Source organism: Ischnura elegans, chromosome 2, assembly GCF_921293095.1.
Source record: "Ischnura elegans chromosome 2, ioIscEleg1.1, whole genome shotgun sequence".
NCBI classification, from domain to species: Eukaryota; Metazoa; Arthropoda; class Insecta; order Odonata; family Coenagrionidae; genus Ischnura; species Ischnura elegans.
Genome location: NC_060247.1, coordinates 61,057,737 through 61,078,464, shown reverse-complemented (window position 1 = coordinate 61,078,464; position 20,728 = coordinate 61,057,737). Strand labels below are relative to the sequence as shown.

General features: G+C 35.8%; 1 protein-coding gene across 1 annotated transcript; it reads left to right on the top strand.

Moving 5' to 3' along the window:
* The first annotated feature begins 3,354 nt into the window (after positions 1-3,354).
* On the top strand, positions 3,355-7,246 carry LOC124153818. Its single transcript, XM_046527190.1, has 2 exons — positions 3,355-3,408; positions 5,746-7,246. The coding sequence occupies exons 1-2, from the start codon at positions 3,397-3,399 to the stop codon at positions 7,051-7,053; spliced, it is 1,320 nt and encodes a 439-aa protein (XP_046383146.1). The 5' UTR covers positions 3,355-3,396; the 3' UTR covers positions 7,054-7,246.
* Positions 7,247-20,728: the final 13,482 nt, after the last annotated feature.

Below are 20,728 nucleotides of genomic sequence, written 5' to 3'. Positions count from 1 at the left end.
TTTTATTCCATCACTTCAGTCACCATCTCTCATACGTATTCCATCCCTCGTTTCAACAAGTAATTCACCTTAATGCTTCTACACTAATATTTGCGACACAATATTTCCAATTTTATTTTCAAAATTAAAATAATTTTAATCCATCAATAATTCTCAATCTCATCGCACTTCTCGCTGTACATGGGCATGAGAGATTTTCTGGTAGAATTTTGTCTCGTTTTGATTTCGGCTAAATTCCAAGTCTTATTGCAGAAAAACTTTTTCCAATACTACCAAACTGTTATTGGTGATACTGTATTTATACCACCTCATATACCAACATCTATGTAAGACTTCCTGCGCATAATTAGATGATTCTTTATGAGAAGTTTCTGTTGGATGTTATAAAGAAACTGCAACAACAGAATTTAAACTCACCCTATAGTATTTAAATGATAAAAATGCGATTTGTTGAATAGTTATGCTTTAAAGGTAATGGAATAAATTTTATCAAAAACAACTACCCTAATTTATGCAGGTAATTCAAAATTTCAAGAAAATATGGCTGATGTTATTTTTCTAAGAAATATTTTGACTGAGGCAGTTGATTGTAACTGTTCCTTATCCTCAATAAAAATTAATTTCCTTACTCGTAGAACTAGGCACACTCCACTATTTCTATACAAGCTCGGAATGGTGGAGGTAACGCGGTTCGAGCCATTTAACCGGATGATATGCACGGCTAAAGCCTTTCTAGAGCATAATCCATGTAACGATATCTCCTGTGATTTGTTGAGAAGTCTTAAGAATAGATTACTTATTTAGTCTGACTTTTAATAGTATCTGCCTTAAGTTATTTTATTTGTTAATTTTATTATACAATTATTTTTTATGTATTCTGGGTATTATAGATCCTTGGGGTTACCTGTTAGTGTTGAAGGAATTATTATAAAAGATCTCCTTTTATGAAGTAAAATATCACCAGTGGAAAACGCTCAACCTGAATGTAAATGACGAAGGTTTTCTCCAACATGGATGTCTTTGCTTTAATTCTCAAGCTCTTCGAGAATTTGAGAATTACTGATTAAAGCTCGGATAAGGATTAACGAAGTAAAAAAGCGATAATCATATCTGGAGTTTCCATTCACACCGTAAGCGGTGTCTTTATTTGAGAGAATTAGTTTGAACAGCCAGTGATTATTTTAAGTACTTCCCATTTTTAATACAAGAAAAAATACTTTGAAGAAAGAATTGTTAAAAGAACCCAAGACTTTCAACCTTACTTTTTGACGGACAGAGAAGATAGCATAGACCAAAGTCATTTTTCTTCAAATTATTTGTTCTTGGAGAGCTCTTCAAATAAAATTATTGTAGAATCTGATTTTTTGCATCTGAAAAATTACTGATAAAATCTTCTTATCAAATGCAGGTAGTGCAGGTAATGCAACCTCGATAGTAGGAATTTGTTAATAAATACCATAGCCAATCCCAAGGTAATGTCCTCTATGTGTTCTGAAATTTATAATTGGATAAAAACATAGCGCAAGACATCCTTAAAATTATTGCATTAACATCCTACAGTACCATACATTAATTGCAGAGCAAAATAAAAATTTCAGGGTAGGAAATTTCAGTAGCTTATACCCACATAGAACCCTTATTTTAGAGAAAGAATAGCTCCAGGCTTAATTAACGAGAAATTAGGAACAAGAAAAATCAGAACCACAAATTAATTTAACATTTTCAGAACTTTATGTAAGTGGCATAGACGGTTATAACATACATCAATTGCTCATGTCAACTATATTTACAATAACTACTGATGAACGGAACGACGAAAATAAATATTAAACTACGCGGCACAATAAAAGGAAAAATATAGAAAAATATGCACCACTGGAGTCAAAAAAAATAGACCTAACCAGTGGTTGAAATTCAATAGGAGTTACATTTGATAAATACTTGAAATGGTATCACCATATAAATGATTTAGTGAGAGTCTTACGATATTATGTATCGAAGCTGTATTTTATTCGACATAAGTGTCCTTACCATTTTCAAGTAATATTGTACAACGCTTTGGTTGGCACTAAGTTAAGTTACGGTTTGATATGTTGGGGTGGTGCCCACAAAACGGCATAGAACCCTGCAGTGATACTTCAAAAAAAGTTAATTAGAATAATTGCCAACAAAAATCGTTTTGAGCCTTCTTACCCCCTATTTGTTAGTCTTAAGTTATTGCCATTAAGGTACATGTTTGTTTATAAAACTTTAAAGTTATTTTTTTTGAGAAGTGGTAGTTTTCCAGCAATTTCTGGAACCGAGCATGGCTATAACTCACGTAGGAATGTAAATTTTCTAGTTCCCAAGCCTAATCTTTCTTTATTTAAAAGATCATTTCTTTATTTTGGGCCGAAACTTTTTAATAAATTACCTTGTTTGATCAAAGAGTTAAAGAGTATAAATAAGTTTTGTAAAAAGGCCAAAGATTGGTTGTTGTCCCATGGTGATATGGATGATCTGTTTGATGTTTGTGAATAATATAAATATTATTATATATTATTTTTATATTTTTGTGAAAGGAGGAAGAAAAGAAATTAATTTTGTTCTGTCCACATATTATACTTTATTCTTGCTTATTGTAAGTGATTGTATCACATGTATGTTTCATAGTGATAATGTTTCAAAAAAATTATATATACTTTCTTTTTGTTTCTGGTCTGCCGTGAAATTATTTTTTTTAAGATGGTAGCTCCCATGCTGGCTTTTTAACCATTGGAGCTACCTAAAGCTCCATTTGTGGTGTCCTGTTTAAAAAAAAGTGTACATTCAAGCTTGGAGTATTAAAATTCAATTCAATTCAATTCAATTCGAAATATAAGGACGCAGGTCTATGTCACTGAGAAAGAAATAACAGCAATACCATGATAGACTAAGTGAAATAATAAAAAGACACAGGGACGGCTAACTTGCATCATGTTGGGTGATACAGTTCGCCCCCTCAAAGTAAAAATAAAACTTTCTAATTCCCTCAGAGAAATTTGAATTCCATAATCTTTAAGGCGAGAGAATACAAACTTTTGAGAGGTTGAGGAATGGATAGCCTTGCCTCCAACCGTGATGACCCAGGAATCCGTATTTCGTGGGAAGGTAGAATGTCAACACACCTGGGTGAGTAAAAATCGCGTAGTGTCGCAATAGGTCAGCAGATGAGAGCGCCGTTCGTAGTGAGGATCAGTGGAGGCCAGCGACACAGGAGAATCGGTAGGGGCGTGGGGAAGGTTGAGAAAGAGCGCATCATTGAACGTGCTCGACCGAAGGGAACATATAAAAGGATCAAGAAATACGCCTATTCCTTGCATTCCTGATCATCTCTCGGTTGCCACAACTGCCAGGAGGACGAACGGGAGAAAAGCAATGAGAATAATCGTAAGTATCTTTCAAAGCTTCATGTGCAGTGAAAAATTCGTGGCATAATTTTAGGAGAGCGTAGTAACTGTGCGAGTGATCAGTAAATTCATTTAGTTCAGGACAAACGGCGTTACTAGCTTTTCTAATACATTTACTTTTCTAATCTAATTTTTCTTCTACTTTTCTTTTCTTACATTCTAATCTAATTTTAATCTACTTTTTTCTTCTTAATTTACTCTAATTTACTAGCGTAATCTATTTTCCCTAATAGTGGCCTGCAGACTGCTGATACATGCTATATTTATACTTGATCAGAGTTTCCGCGGCGTTACTCCATATTGGTAACGGCTTTCGGGCGTTCCTCCGCGTGGTCTTGTCAAAAGGAAACGGCAGTCTCTCCAGCAATATTGCTGGCGTCTTCAGGTCAAAAGTGTTGATGCGTTGAAAAGATGCTCCTATAAAAGCTAGCCAATTTCAACGCATTGACACTTCTGAGCTGAAGACTCCAAGAGGATGACTAGAGAAACTGTCGTCGCCTTTAGACAAGACTACGCGTAGGAACACCGAAAACCGTTAATAATGCCATATAAATACTAAAAGCCAAAAGTTGAATGAATTTATTTTTATAATCTTGTAAAAATATTTCATAATTACGTAGATAAAATTTTTCTCATTTTGATATGAGTTTTTCCTCGCTGGATCAACTTATTATTTACCATAAGTCTTAAAGTTAACTGCGGGTGATGCATGAATACGTGTAGGCCCACAAAATTACTGTAAGTAATTTTAATTTAATTTCAAATGCTATTCGGCAAACTAATTTTCCCGATATTTAAGTAGTATTCATTGATAGTTTTTATCAGCTTTCCTTGAGTAAATCTGTTTGGGAAATATTTGGATAGTTGAATTTTATTTGGGAGTTCAAATTATTTATAAAAATATACTGAAATAGACTACCAGCGAATGAGAACAAGTTAGTCGCCATACTAGTGAAAGAGGAAAATGCTTCGTTGCTACACGTGCATGTTAAGAAATAATCTTCTATCAGTTTCCATTCCAATTACTTAAATTTCATGATGAATGGAGCATGCTTAATACATTATTTAATTTAGTAACTCATAAGAATATCCTTTTATTTCCTTTATAATAAAACGTCAAATAAAATTTGATCACATTTTTATGAGTGTTAAATCCTCACATTTTTAGATATTCAATCATGCTCTAAAAATGTTAAGAAAATATTTCATAGGTTACTTTTCGTTCCTTACATCTTTTTGAAGGACATAGTTGATTCACTATTATAATCCATTTTCGGTGTACGTCTGCGTGCTTAATATTTGTCTCAACGTTTCATTCCTCTTACTTTAAACGTTGAGACAAATATTAAGCACGCAGACGTACACCCGAAAATGGATTATAATAGTGCATCTAATCACTGCGAAAACCTTAAAACTAAGACATAGTTGATTGTTTACGGGCATAAAATGGAAGCACTCGCGTAATGCGAGTAAATCAGTGGTAACAAAAAGTCCTTCATAATTAAATACTAATCACAATTTTAAAGATAAATAGCATATTTTTACAACTGAAATTTATAGTCAAAGCATTAATACATGAATTGGAAGAAATCAGGTATTTTTAAACCTGAGTATGGCGGTACCTTCTCCAAATACTTCACAAACTTGTTTTTTGGCATCAAAGATGAGACTGTATACTTAATTGTGAATACTAAAATCTCAAAGTGGCAGTTAAAGATGGTATTTTGACAGCAGCGTTTTCATGCATTACAAAAATATGATCCAAATATTTATTTAATTGTTTATTTATTTATTTATTTATTCATTAATTTTTTCCGATGAGCAAATTCGAAAAAGAGGTAATATTCATCAGTCAAGAAGTTTCACACACCTAAAGCTACTACGATTTCTAAATATTACTTCTTTAAGTTAACGAGCTTGACGAAACGCTCATTCTTATTCAAATAATTGACCGGTAACGACATCCCTTAAGTTTTCATTTCCTGTTAAAGATGGCAGGGGGGATATTGTTTATGAAAAACGAAAGTAATAGGATACGCAATATGCAATAGGTACGAATATCATAAATGGACCAATATAAAATCAAGTCACCATTGCTTTACATTTTATTATTGAAGCAATTCCTATAAATTGTCTAACTTTACAATTCCTTTCCCAGTCTTTTTACTAACGTGAGAATATATTTCGGTTTAAACAAAGTGGCTAAACGCAGTAACATGACGGAATATTTATTGTAACATACTTGGAAAGTAAATTGAAATATGTAAAATTAGAAAAATAACTGGAAATAAATTAGATGTTTTTTTACCATTTCCAGTTTGGTGTTGCCTTGCTGGCGCTTTGCGCCCAGGGTAAGGAAGAAGCAAAACCTAAGGACGAGAAATCTGACATCACAAAGAGGGCCTTCCTTCACGCGCACGACCATTCTGCCGGTCTCCTGAATGCATACGGTGATGCCTTCAACGGAGTGATCGCCCACCCAACCACGGTCATTGGAGCTGGAGCCATCGACCACACGAACCTCTACAACGGAAACACCCTTTACGGACAAGGTTATCTCCAAACACTCGGCCATACCAATTTGGGAGTCGTTCATCATGCAGTTGCAGCGCCCGCCGTGGCCGCTCCTCAAGTCATCACACAGACTGTGACGGTCGACAAACCCTTCCCCTTGCCTCACGCAGTACCCGTCAAAGTGGATCGCCCAGTCAACGTTCCTGTTGCCGTTCCTCAGCCATACCCTGTGCTGGTGGATAAGCCGTATCCAGTGGAACACGTGAAGCCCGTGGCCGTTGCCGTGGAAAAAAAAGTACCATATCAAGTGGTGAAACCTGTCCCGTATCCTGTGGAGAAGATTATCCACTACCCCGTGGAGAAGAGGGTGTACTACCCTGTTCACATCCCAGTCGAAAGGCAGTACACCGTCAATATTCCTAAGCCTTACCCAGTGTACCAGGAGAGGACGGAACGCTATCCAGTGGAGCGTCCAGTCCACGTGCCTGTTCCAGTTAAGGTCGAGGTGCCAGTTCCGCAACGGATTCCAGTCCCCGTGGATAGACCCTACCCCGTCAATGTTCCTCATCCCGTTCCAGTCACCGTCGAGAGGCATGTCCCCGTCAAAGTCCACACACCTTACCCAGTCCCTATCATCAACAAAGTAACAGTTCCCGTACCACACCCTGTACCCGTACACGTTGAAAAGCACGTTCCAGTCCCAGTAGCACACAAGGTCATCGTTCCGACGCACATCGGCGTCGACACCAGCTCAGACTTCGACATCAGATTCGGTAGCGGAATCAACGGAGGATACGTAAACGGCGGTCTCCTCGACGGGCAATTCCTTCTGGGAAATAACGCTCACGACGGTTTGCTCACGTCAGGGGGACATCTCTCCTCCAGTGATTACAGCAATCTGTTTTCCTCGCAAACCTTCGGAGCAGACGGACTCAGCAATCTGGGGGATTCGACAATTGTGAACATCGACAAGAGCGTTGAAATCCCCTTCCAGGTACATAGATCGACATCATCGAGAACAGACTTCGAAGCAAATGCAAGTGAGCCAGTTCCCGCTCAGGTGAAAAAGGATTCAAGCACGTCAACAACAGACAAGGGCAAAAAAGAATAGAAGATAAAGTCAAAATTATGAAAATGGAAAAAAAATGGACTTTTAGTTTTCTCAGTTGAGTGCTATAGCTAAAACCCAGGTCTAAGTACTTAGGTATGACCTTTTACTGTTCATAGTTTCAACAACAAATTGTTATTTTTCACACGTGGTATGAATTGAAGAGTTTATTTAATTGTTGAGAAATAAAAGTCCTTTAAAGAAACAAGCATTGGAGCGTATCATTGATTTTGTCAAATGAAAAAACGACATTTATGGAGTACTTTACTACGTTTTCGTATTTATTATCATTTTTACATGATTAATGATTAATTAAAATGCTTAATTCGGGTGTATATGGTAAGCATCCATTTAAATAAATGAACACCGCGAGTAAACAACAACAATTTCAAGTTTCAAAATATATACTGTTAGACCAATAATACTTGGGATAATAATACATTTACCATGCTCCAGCATAGTAATTTGTATTTAGTTGGATTTAATTGCTGTTGTTGAGCATGTTACTTCTATTGCAAAAAAATGCTTACCCGATATCGTTTTCATTGATTTCTACCACGTAAAAACTAATTATCACGGTTTAACATAATATCAAAAATTATTTTTCATGTTGGTGGCAGAAAAATATCATATAGAATCAGCTACTTCCTGATAATATTTAAATGCTTACGGTTTATTATGAAAATAATTGTGCAAATTTAACAATCTGTAAAATAGAACAACTGTATCTCGGCAGCCCTAAGAGAGAGTCCGTGATCTTGTTTGGTTAAGGATGAAGGAAAACCATTCATATAGAACAGGGTCAAAGAAAAGTTTACAATGAGGTACTAATATTTTTTCACGACACATGGCTAACCTAGAAGGCGAAGGAAACTTAACTCACTCAATGAAAATTTTCAAAAACCTATGTAAACATCAAAATTATTTCATGTAAAATAATGCAATATGCGAGTCTCTATTATAACCACACAAATACTAATTACAAATACCGGACTAATTAAACACAAGCATTATATTTCGTAGGCAGTGCGATATTATATTTTACGGGAAATTATCATAATCTATGGCAATATTAGAAAAAATTTAACAGAAAAAAAACTAATAAATTAGCGAACAATACGGTTGCACCTGCGGGAGGCTTAGATTTTTTAACTTTGGCATTACATTCAGAGAGAGAATAACATAATTAGGGTATGAAAATGGAAAAAGAAAAAACTGAAATTATTATATACATATGACCCAACCATCTCAAAAATACTAAACACATTAAAACAAACCTATGCTGATATGAAATGCATAAGAGAAACATAATCATATATGTTTGTGCTCAAATTATGTGGCTTGACAGGAAAATCTGTTGAAATTTATCTCTGGAAAATGCCGGGAAAGCCATGACAATTACAAAATAGAAATACAATAGTATTGGTTTCGGCCTCAGCCACGTTTTTGTTTTGTAATGTGACACTAAAGTAAAAGTGATCTTACCTGTTAATATCTAAAGGTACCTACGTAGAGAATGCGTTATAGTGATGAGAGTAGAATTTCTATCAAAATCGCTGGAAGGTTTCCATTTCCGAAAATGATGAATTATTGTCTCAATTTCTGTGAAGACCACGGTTAAAAACTTTACTGAATATTGATCGCATTTGTAAAGTTTTTAACCGTGGTCTTCACAGAAATTGAGACAATAATTCATCATTTTCGGAAATGGAAACCTTCCAGCGATTTTGATAGAAATTCTACTCTCATCACTATAACGCATTCTCTACGTAGGTACCTTTAGATATTAACAGGTAAGATCACTTTTACTTTAGTGTCACATTACAAAACAAAAACGTGGCTGAGGCCGAAACCAATACTATTGTATTTCTATTTTGTAATTGTCATGGCTTTCCCGGCATTTTCCAGAGATAAATTTCAACAGATTTTCCTGTCAAGCCACATAATTTGAGCACAAACATATATGATTATGTTTCTCTTATGCATTTCATATCAGCATAGGTTTGTTTTAATGTGTTTAGTATTTTTGAGATGGTTGGGTCATATGTATATAATAATTTCAGTTTTTTCTTTTTCCATTTTCATACCCTAATTATGTTATTCTCTCTCTGAATGTAATGCCAAAGTTAAAAAATCTAAGCCTCCCGCAGGTGCAACCGTATTGTTCGCTAATTTATTAGTTTTTTTTCTGTTAAATTTTTTCTAATATTGCCATAGATTATGATAATTTCCCGTAAAATATAATATCGCACTGCCTACGAAATATAATGCTTGTGTTTAATTAGTCCGGTATTTGTAATTAGTATTTGTGTGGTTATAATAGAGACTCGCATATTGCATTATTTTACATGAAATAATTTTGATGTTTACATAGGTTTTTGAAAATTTTCATTGAGTGAGTTAAGTTTCCTTCGCCTTCTAGGTTAGCCATGTGTCGTGAAAAAATATTAGTACCTCATTGTAAACTTTTCTTTGACCCTGTTCTATATGAATGGTTTTCCTTCATCCTTAACCAAACAAGATCACGGACTCTCTCTTAGGGCTGCCGAGATACAGTTGTTCTATTTTACAGATTGTTAAATTTGCACAATTATTTTCATAATAAACCGTAAGCATTTAAATATTATCAGGAAGTAGCTGATTCTATATGATATTTTTCTGCCACCAACATGAAAAATAATTTTTGATATTATGTTAAACCGTGATAATTAGTTTTTACGTGGTAGAAATCAATGAAAACGATATCGGGTAAGCATTTTTTTGCAATAGAAGTAACATGCTCAACAACAGCAATTAAATCCAACTAAATACAAATTACTATGCTGGAGCATGGTAAATGTATTATTATCCCAAGTATTATTGGTCTAACAGTATATATTTTGAAACTTGAAATTGTTGTTGTTTACTCGCGGTGTTCATTTATTTAAATGGATGCTTACCATATACACCCGAATTAAGCATTTTAATTAATCATTAATCATGTAAAAATGATAATAAATACGAAAACGTAGTAAAGTACTCCATAAATGTCGTTTTCTCTTTGCCACATGTATGAAAAGTCGAGCGGGTAAGAGAGCTGACTGGAAAATTGCGTCATATCAATCTTAGGACTGTTGATGATGATGATTAAAACATTCGCTTCCCTCTTTCATTCTTGCATTTTTTTATTGCATATGTAATTGTACGTGTACGAAGTCTTGCTGATTTTTTTATAACCATTGCAATGAATGACTATAATTTTTCTAACCGTGATACTGCCTCTAAAAAAATTGGTTAAAACTGCTTTTTTGAAATAATAGACGATTTTTAGTACAAAACTACATACAACGCAGTTCACGAAAGACTATGGGAAAAATTAAAGAATAATATTTGCAAGGTCCACAAAAAAAACATCAAAACGGACAGTAAAACCACTTAGAGGAAATAAAAGAAAGCCCTCTGGCAATTTTTTGGATGAAATATCTTTTTTTGCCACAGTGGCTCTTGGTACTGTAATTTAGCAGGTGTTTGCAACGAAGAAATTATTTAGGTGCTTTAATGCAGTTATTGCATGCGTAAACGCTAGAAAAATATTATTTGGTGCAAGATACCCCAATATTTTGAAACGAAAAGAATACATAATTTGCAGCAAACTATATTTTAATGGAAAAGAAGAAAGTCTTAATCCAATTAACGAGCTCTAAATTCATTAAGCCCTAATAAATCAAATGAAATTAATCCCTATTTTTCACGAAATCCTGAGTTATTTATAACATTGTCATTTATATCAGAACTTGGTTTCCAATATCTTGAAGGGGCTGTGTTCACGGTTTACGGCGACAATACGGTTGAATCATTTATTAAAATTCACACTTGAGTACATTAAAGAACATGAGGCAAAGAATGATTCGGAACAGGGCCTTTAAGAATCGTTTCTTATATCCATCCATTTCACATTCACCGAGCACATTACATATATAATGGTTAAGCACTAACTCTAAGATAGCAACGAAGGAGCTTGCAGTCGTAAATCCAATCATTTTATGTGTTGGTACGACTATATTTTCCATCATGCTATCTTTATCGTTCAAAGCAAGGCGATTTTGCATCATTACATTACTATTTTACCTTGAAGCAAAGGCATAATGTCGCTTGTTAAATTTTAGACTGATACGAAATATTTTTCCTTTAAACAGCTTATTCTTATATCTAGCAAACCATTAATATAAAAAGGGCAATAATCACCTATTTTAAAATTCTGAAACCTTTTTGAAGCGTGCATTTCCTAATCCCGCTAAATGCTTGAGATTCACTTGTACTGGCTTAATTTTATGCAAATGCTAAACATCCTCTGCTACTAAAGTATAGGTTATATGCAAGAGCTTCCATTCAAATGCCCAGACGCCATAAAATAGTCCTTTTCGTAAAGCATATTCAGGCTTCTAAATGAGCCAAATGCTGGGGCAACAACCGTAACACAGACTTTATATTATTGTCATTTACAAGGATTATTACATTTACATTATTACATTTACAAGGTACGTCCGAAAGTACACATTCTTTTATAAATAAGAGTGGAAAGTTTGACCGTGAAGTGATTATATGCGCCACAGGGACAAGGGGCGCTTGGACAGAAATATGGATTTTGATATGGGAAAAAAGCCTGATTTTCTAAATCAAGTGAGCACCTTGAGTACAAGAAATTAACAGTGAATGGTGAAAAATCGATGCATTGTAAGAGAATACGAGGGCGGTTTTTTTTCATCCTCAGATCACTCGGAAAGAAAACACCATTACAGCGCGATAGGCGAGTACTGCGCGGATAGGGAAACTACGCATCCTCCGTTTTCTGACCGTAAGTTGTTAGTTTAAGGTCAGTAGCAATCTCATTGACTCAATTGATTTTCCTGCCAAGTGAGTACTGCGGAGCGGCAGCCAGAAAACTCGCCGAATGGCTGCAGCATTGAAATGTATTGACCTTTTTGCCGATAAAAGAGAATTTTAATGTCAATTTAGCAGCTACGTCCATTCCCATTATAAAAAAAGAAGAGACATGCTGACTTCTGTAAGTGTTCTGATCCATGACAACGCCCGTCATCTCAGATTCGATGCAGCCCAACTGCTCGTTGAGCAATTGCAATGGCACGTTTTCGATCACTCTCCGTGCAATCTCGACCTTGTGCCGTGTAACTTCAATTTTTTACGCTAAAATTAATATTTGGCTGGGAGAGAAGAATTTTCAAACGGGCGATGAGCTACAGGACAAAGGCAAATTCATTGGAGGTCATTGGCATCAACATCCTATGAAGAAGGTAAAGTAAAGTTTGTCCAAATGCACGACCAATTCCTCATTCTCCGAGGCTATTATGTCGAAAGTCCACCGTAAGTGTGCTCAATAATTAGATATGAAATAATTTTCAATCAATCGCTTCGTCCTATGTTCATTTTGGTAAATTCAAGTGGTGAACTATTAGCGCGCATATTACTTTTAGCAAACTGTTTTCACGTTGGTAGTGCTTTAATCAGAATTTGAAACAAGCGGACATCATTGAGATTCGAGGCCAAGTAATTTCCTATTCGCGGCAGGACAACTTACTTACGATGGCCGGTAATGGACATAAAATGGGACGGAAATTAAGTTTTACCACATGAATACATCTTTAATGAGTGCATCAAACGAGATCAGTCCATTAGTAAGCTAATATATCCAGCGAAAATTTACCTTATTTGGTAAGTTCTTACTTTCGTTACATAAAACTAACATAATTCGTCATTTAAATGGCCTAAGTTTAAACGTCTAAAAGTTGAATGGAAATTAAAATAATTTGTTTTCTAAGTCGATCAACCCTCATTTTGTTCCTTGCAATGAAAATTCTTGGAAATAGTTGAAATAACAATATCCACACATCACCACATTAGCCAATACCGATTATAATTTTTTTCAGGAATTTTCAATAATTTTATTCTTGTATCACATGCAAAATAATTAACGCACTGAAGTTATGTATGATGTACACCCCACAGGTGACACAATCAGTATCTTATAATAAAAGAACAAGGATTTATGAAAGAATAATGAGGCTCATTGATAATTTTATTTAATGATTTCGTAATTTAAAATTTAATAGTTCTATAGATAAAAATTCTAGCTAATTAAGATGCATCCATTTCATTGTCTAGATATCCATTTCAACTTCAGCGCACAAATTTTAATTTCCTCAACCATTCCAGAACCCTCTTTAAATGATGTACTCAGTGAAATACCTTGCTAACACTAAAATACCTTGCATCATAAAACTGATGATAGACACCTAAATTGATTTATCATAAAAATATATCACTCTGCATTTAGTTTTTCCAAGATTAAAGAATTTAATAACCCTCCGCAATCGATGCTCATTGCTGTGGCTCAGAATGTTTGAATTTCAAAGGAAAGGTAACGTTAATTACAAAACGTTCATTCTTAGCCATCCTGTGATTTAATAAGGATTATTGAGTAAAAATATCGTAAAAACAAATTTCAAATTAAATGAACTTATTCCAAAATCATTAATAACCAGAAGCGGCAAAAAATACTGGATATAATGAGGATTATCCATATAACAGCATAACTTAAATGTTCAAATTAAATAGAAATATCTCTAAAAAATCTAGTGCTTGTATAGGTAGTACATGTCCAAGTATCACCCCTAAAATATATGACAACAATTGTTTTTCTTAATCAACGCGGATGTTGGTAGATAGGATGTCTTAAATTTGCAGTCAATTTATAGCGATTATAATGTTTAAATTATTATCGATAGTTCTTATACTCACGCTACATTGCTTTCATACCTTTAATCTGGCATCATATTTTGGGAAGGATATGTATGGATTCATTCACTGCGGTAAAAAAAACACGAATTTATTTAATTTTCTCTTGGATTGTTTGAGGTATAATATTTTTATTGGCATTAAGTGTGGTCACTGATACTCTAATGTACTTGAATACCGTATTAAAATTTTAATGAACTGTTTCGCTGTAATTCATACTAGAATTTTGTGATAAAGGAAGGAGTGAGAGGAAAATGGGTACCAGTGATTTTTTTCCAAACAAAGTTAGGAACAGAAATTGATAAAAGAAATTTACGAAAACTTAGTGGCGAAGGATATGAGTGAGTCTCTGTCCTGCGCTGACTTCGAGAGGAAAACCAAAGGAATTACTGAATGTTAAGTTCACCTCGTATGTTTTCTTAACCTAATTTCCGTACATAACTCTGTTTAGAAAAAGAATCACTTGTATCCCTAGCCTTCTCACCCCCTCACATCTAATTTATCCATAATATATGTATCGATCAGATATTTTACTTCTAACTAATTTTTCCGACCTTTTATGTACTTGATCATACCAGATTTAAAAATGGGAGATAATCAGGAGGCTTTGTGAAAGCGAAACTAATTCAGAGCACGGACTTTTTCAGATATTATTCCGTATATTCGTGCAAGCACTTACACAGTATAGAGCTCCATGTGTAAAGAGAGAGATTCAAATCTGTACTAGCAGAAAATAATGTTGTTAAACTCAATTGCCATGAGTTCCTCTTCCGCTAGGCGTCATACTTTCATTGACTTTAACCAAAATATTAGCATGTTTGAATTTCTAAATGAAAAATTTTCCTTGAAATTGCACAAAATGTCTAAGAAATATGCAAAAATATTAGATACCTCTCAAACCAAGGTCTAATCGAGAGATTAAATCAAACTGGAAAATTTTTTTTTCCCAAGTGGCTAAATTATTCACACAGAAACACCCAGCCCATAAAAAGTATAACGTAGCGATGATTATTGTGTCGTTCTCAAATATTGAATGCCTCTCAAATCAAGATCATATCGAGAGATTAAATCAAACTGGATATTACTTTTTCCCAAGTGGACAATTTATTCACAAAAATAAACAGCACCTTACAAAATATAAGCAGAACGTAGCGACGGTTTGTTCTTGTTTGCAGTATGCGCCCAATCGCGAAGGAATCCGCAGAATTGACAGACAGAGGCATAGCCACGTAGAAGCACTATATGATGGATCCATTTAAACGATTGAAGCTGATAAGACAGCGTGTCCGCAAGAAACCTCACTCATGAGGATCGAAGTTCGAAGACAGTATTGTCTTAAAAGTGTAATAAAAAAATGTGGACTTTCCACAGCGTATCTATCATACTGTGCAGTCAATCTTGGGTATTGGAACAATTAAAATCTGCATATTTTACCCTCGGAAATCTCTCGGAGCAAAAAGTAAATAAATATACTCTTTACAATGTCACCAAGCTGCGAAATAAAAATTACCATAACACCGCCGCGCTGTAGAGTGATCAATCGTAATTTTTGGTGGGAAACAAAGTCAGGTCGCAACGTAATCAGGACTATGTGTTGGAGGGCACGACCCGAAAGTTCAAGAGAGCTGAACCCCCTCTGTAGAAAATATGAACATTTGTATCTCTAGAAATTACATTTTATGCTATGTTGGCACCTAAAATTACACAATAGTTGGGTCGTCGGGAAGGCTAGGCAATAAAATATAATGTCTAAAAATGAAATTTTTTATTAAGTCTGATCACTGCACTCTATATCTTTGACTCAAAGAAAAGAATAATGAAATATAAATGAATCACTCTAAATTCATGAAAGATGTAAATTCGGTATCTATTTGGTTACCTACATCGTTCTGAAGTCCTTTGAACAATCCTAACTTAAAATTTAACGAATCCATATAATTATTTAGTGTCCACCAGTCTAGGGAAAAGAAAAATAGGCCAATTATTAGTAGCGGGCCTAACTTGATGGAATTTCATAATCGCAGATCAACTTTGCTTACTATATGGAAATAGCAAATTTGTTGATCCTTCTCCTGCGAAAAATAGGTCTATCTTAAATTTCCAAATCCATTCTTCTGAATCTATTTCGGCTAAAACTGGTTGGTTTTGATGGAGGACGATCCCCCTTTGCCCCCTCCCGGCAATGGCACTGAACAAAGTATTAAATCACGCAATAACTTAGATGTAGACGCACTATAAGAAGAGTCCGCCTAAATGCTCCGTGCAGATGAGACGGCGACTCCACGAAAAAAAAACTTAAGCCAGTGAACAGCTGATTTTTATATGTGCGCGCCGACTCGAGTAGGTGGACGGAGGGAGGTGGGCGGCGACAAAGGCGAAATGCCCTTCCGTTTTCACCGATTGACCTTTAGCCGCGGACCAACCGCAGGGAACTCTTAGGCGAGCCAGAGGCCGACCCGTCTGGGGCGACAGGGGGCGCTGTCCATCCCACTCAGTGGAAGGGGATGTGGAAATCATTGGAAGAAGCACGGGCGGCACGAGAGGACGCGTTCTCGGAGAAACCAAGCGAGTTGTCCGGATGATGTGCGACCGCGGGGTGAATGGAGCAAAAAATGCAGATAAAATCTTGAATGGAGGAAAGGATAGACTGGAAACGAAAGCGAAGAGATGAGAGATTAGCCAAAATCTGCGTTCCAGCGTTCGATTCCCAAGAGGGATAAAGAATAAGTTGGCAGGTGCTGGTACACTTTCAGGGGCGTGCATTAGGGGCTCGAGGCCTCCGCCGAAATGTCTACCGCCCGCCTCTTGTAACTATCGTAGTGCTTCCTACCCATTATGCTATAAAATATCATCATTTTTTTATTTCCAGCCGGCCTCAGTGGTGGTGGGTTACAGTTGTTGCCTGCCACATAAGACAAGAGGTCGCAGGTTTGTATCCCGCCAGTGTGGATTGCCCCTACCGAGAGCATGGATGCTCGTGTAAGCTTGATTATTGAGTTAAAAATCCCGATATAAAAGGCCTATGGTACCATTTTCGGCGATGCAAGAAAATTATATTAAATTTAGAAGTGCATTTCACCTTCATTTAAAATATAGAATACATTTTAATTTTCCAAATTTTATTGCGAACAATTTGAGTTCATCATAAATTTGAAAATAAAATATTTCCAAATTTATGATGAACCAACATATAGCCTTTCATGTTCATGCCCCCTCCCAACGCCAAAAATATATAATCCATGAGCGCCAGCCACTATACCAGTCAGACAGATAAAATTGAGAAGAAAATATCGAGCTAAAATTTTAAACACAATAAGCAATAACGCTTACTTATGGAGATAAAATTAAACAGTAACAAATTCATAAACTTTTACCTCGAACATCTTCGACTCTCAACACGCATTCAAGTTTCCCTCTCCTCCAAAGGAAAGTGATTGGACACAAATCGAAAGGATGTGAAGGTTTTAATAAATAAATAAATACTAAATAAATGGTCGTTTAAACTAATCAAACCTAAGAGGCTGCCAATAAGCAGTTTCTCAATTCTATTAATTCCTTTCCCAGGCCTGAAACCGTTCCACCGCGGAAAATGAGATGGAATAAAAAGTGACACGTGTGTGTAGATATAGTCATTTATACTGAAATGATTATTTTCATGAAATTTAAAAATTAAACAGAAATGGGATTATTAGGATTTAAATACAATCCACTTCTATGGTCTTAATTTTTCTATTTTGTCCATTTCCCGTAATAATATTATATTATTATTATTTATCAAGGTCATTAAGGAGTATGGGGCTTTTATGTAACCTTGTGCCTTTGGTTGCCTTTTGAATGCACATTGAATATTTTTTCTGATGTTAGACAAAATAAATCTCAACAATCGGGTTCTCGTCTCAACTCGCGCGCTTACATATTCGGTTGAACGAATTTATTCAGGATCGACAGAATCCACGCAGAATTTAATACGCGCATATTTTATGAAATTACGAATGTCTAGATTTGGACTCGTGGAGAGCGATCCGAACGCACGTCACTAGCGACTTTCAACATTCCTAATGCACATGTAGGAGACCAAGGAAAAATACTATCACCCATTCTATACCCTTTCAAGGCCGCTCGCGAGAAAATTACGCTAGCTCGAGAAATAACACGAACATTTCAAACGACACTAGCGAAAATCAGCATCTCTTATTGCACATGTAGAAAGCCATGAAAAAATACCTACTATCACCATTATGTTCTCTTTCGAGGCCGAACGCGAGAAAATAAGCTAGATCGAGAAATAACGCAACCTGTATAAATTCGAAAAGTTACCTACCTAAGGATGAACAAATCCGTTGGTGTGCACCGATCCATCACTTTCGCTGGTAGACGAAGAATCACAAGCCAGGATTTCAAAATATGGTCTCCCTTTTTCTTCATTTAACCTTTAAAAATGATAAGTAATGAAAAGAGGAAAAACAGAGATGAACTAGTCTCCAGGATATTAAAAAGTATATGACAAATTCTTCACCACTACGGAACTTCAGAAAATCAAAGACCTTGAAGGCCTTCAGGTCATTGGTGCTTGTATTTTCCCTCACTTTTGTATTAAACCCAGTTACTGGAGGTAAGTATTTGGAGGAAGTGAGTCACAGCTAAGGCCATTTTTTCCTTAGGGAAGGTTAGCAAAAGAATGGTGAAATGAAACTCGGCATCGTAAAAAGCTTGCTCTTAGCGTTGTCAAGGGGATGCACGGTATAACAACCCATATGACAAATGGAGTGTTGCACATGATATGCCCTCCGCAAAGCACTCGACCATAGACCGAGATGTTAAATAGTCTCCCCTACCTGATAAATTTCAGCCAAAGTCCACACGGGATAGAAACAAAATTATGCACAATAATTGAAAGAGAGTATACAGCTGTGCGAATATATAATTGACATCGTTACCTGCAAAAACACTGAAAGTTGAGGAATGTTCCGTACATGTTACTCATCTTCGTGATTTGGTAACAGAAACATGTACAAGATAAATAACAACCATTTATGCATTATATGTTTTATTTTCACCAAGCCTATTCACCAAAATTAGCTCAAAATATCAACTATCACCCAAAAATAGAGCAAGTAGTACAATCCACTGCAGGCCGAGTGTAATCACAACGAATTCATTGTTTTAACTGTTAATTACCATTTCTAGCGTAGTAGTGAAGAAAATAGCAGTAAATTACACAGAAAGGATAATGTATAAATGCTGATAGTAGTAGATTTTATTTATTTATTTTATTTATTATCAAATTCCCCGTAAACAGCTCATAACGGCCTTTTAGAACGAGGGTTTCCAACATTAACCAAGTACAACACAAAAATCCAAGCCCTGGATAGTGATCAACTACCCAGGCAGAATTCGAACCCACGACCGTACAATATACTTCAATTCTCGTACAATATACAACCCTGAGATAATTTCGAACCTGCTACGTTATCGGCGGAGGAATTCACAACAATTGCCATTGGAAGCGATTTTTTCCCCATTACAACAGTATTGTGGAAGCACAGCCCTTTAGTTTTTTTTTGCCCAGCCCCATACTTCATTTAATGCCATAGTATTCTCAACGACGAGTGCTCAAAAGGAAGCAATAATGAGGGAATACAATATGGATGGTTTTGAAAGCGCTTAACACTCTTTCCCGCCAATTTCAGTACGCGGCTATTTTTCATGAGCCAAAAACCGGTCACTGGCCAATTTAAGTGGACTTTTTTTAAGTCTCAGTCCAAAAAGTCCGATACATCTTAAATTGTTCTAAAAATATGGGTATGCATATAAGGCAATTTTATCTGTATAATATTGGGTATAATAAGATTGTATTATACTCAATATCACTAAATCATGAGCGTTTTTAACGCAGCTGTGCTCAACGCCTACCTGAAAATATGTATTTTCGAGGTACAATGCCAAGGAAAGCCTTAAACGGTGACGTACAACTGAGGAGCAGGTTCTCATAACTATATTTCATAAGTCATAGGGCGTTTTTGCTCGGGCGTTTGAAGGCTTTAATCAATCGAGCAAATGAAACAAAAATTTTAATCGGAGGCTAAGGCCGGTTAAGCCAACATCGAATTTTTTCATATTTTTTTTCCACCAGAAACTTTGAAAACGAAATTTTTACTTTGGATCATTTGTTTTATTAAAAGAGAATCTTCAATAAATCAAGAAATTTACGGCAGAGAGAATGGACACATTTTTATACGTGAAAGTAAATTTAACAAACGTCGTCCACGGATGTTCGTTCGTTTTTAAAACGCCTCTTATTAAACTTTCCCTATTGTATATAGTTAATTTCTAGGCAAATTCTTGGCACTATCTTGAGAATGAAAATTGATGTGATACCACAATATGCACGCGAATTTTAAAATGCCAATAAAATGAAGGGCATTAAACCTATCTCTATGATGACTTCCGCATGAACTATGCCCACTTTTCGTGGAACTCTAAATGTCGAAAGGGGAATAAATTGTGCATAATGGTAAAAGCATCTCGGAGGTGAAACCTGTGATGCCGTCCTCGCAAGTGCAAATCGACTGGAGCAGTACAGATTGCGAAACGCAAGATTCCCCACCAGAAAATAAAAAAAATCAATACGCAATAGCCAACGATATCGTTGCTGGGATGCGGTGATAGATGGTAATAGATTGGAGGTAATAGATGCATGGGATTTGGGAGGGAGGGAATAGAAATAGAGCCATTAGATGAGCATCTTTTACGCTGGTAGAAGCATTGAGAGAGAGTTCTGCAGTCGCATCTTCTCGAATAATCGACTTAAAGGGCGGCTTTGGCCCAGAGGGATGTGAAAAAGGGAAACTAATACCAGCTTGGCGTCTCGTTCTTTCCAGATTCC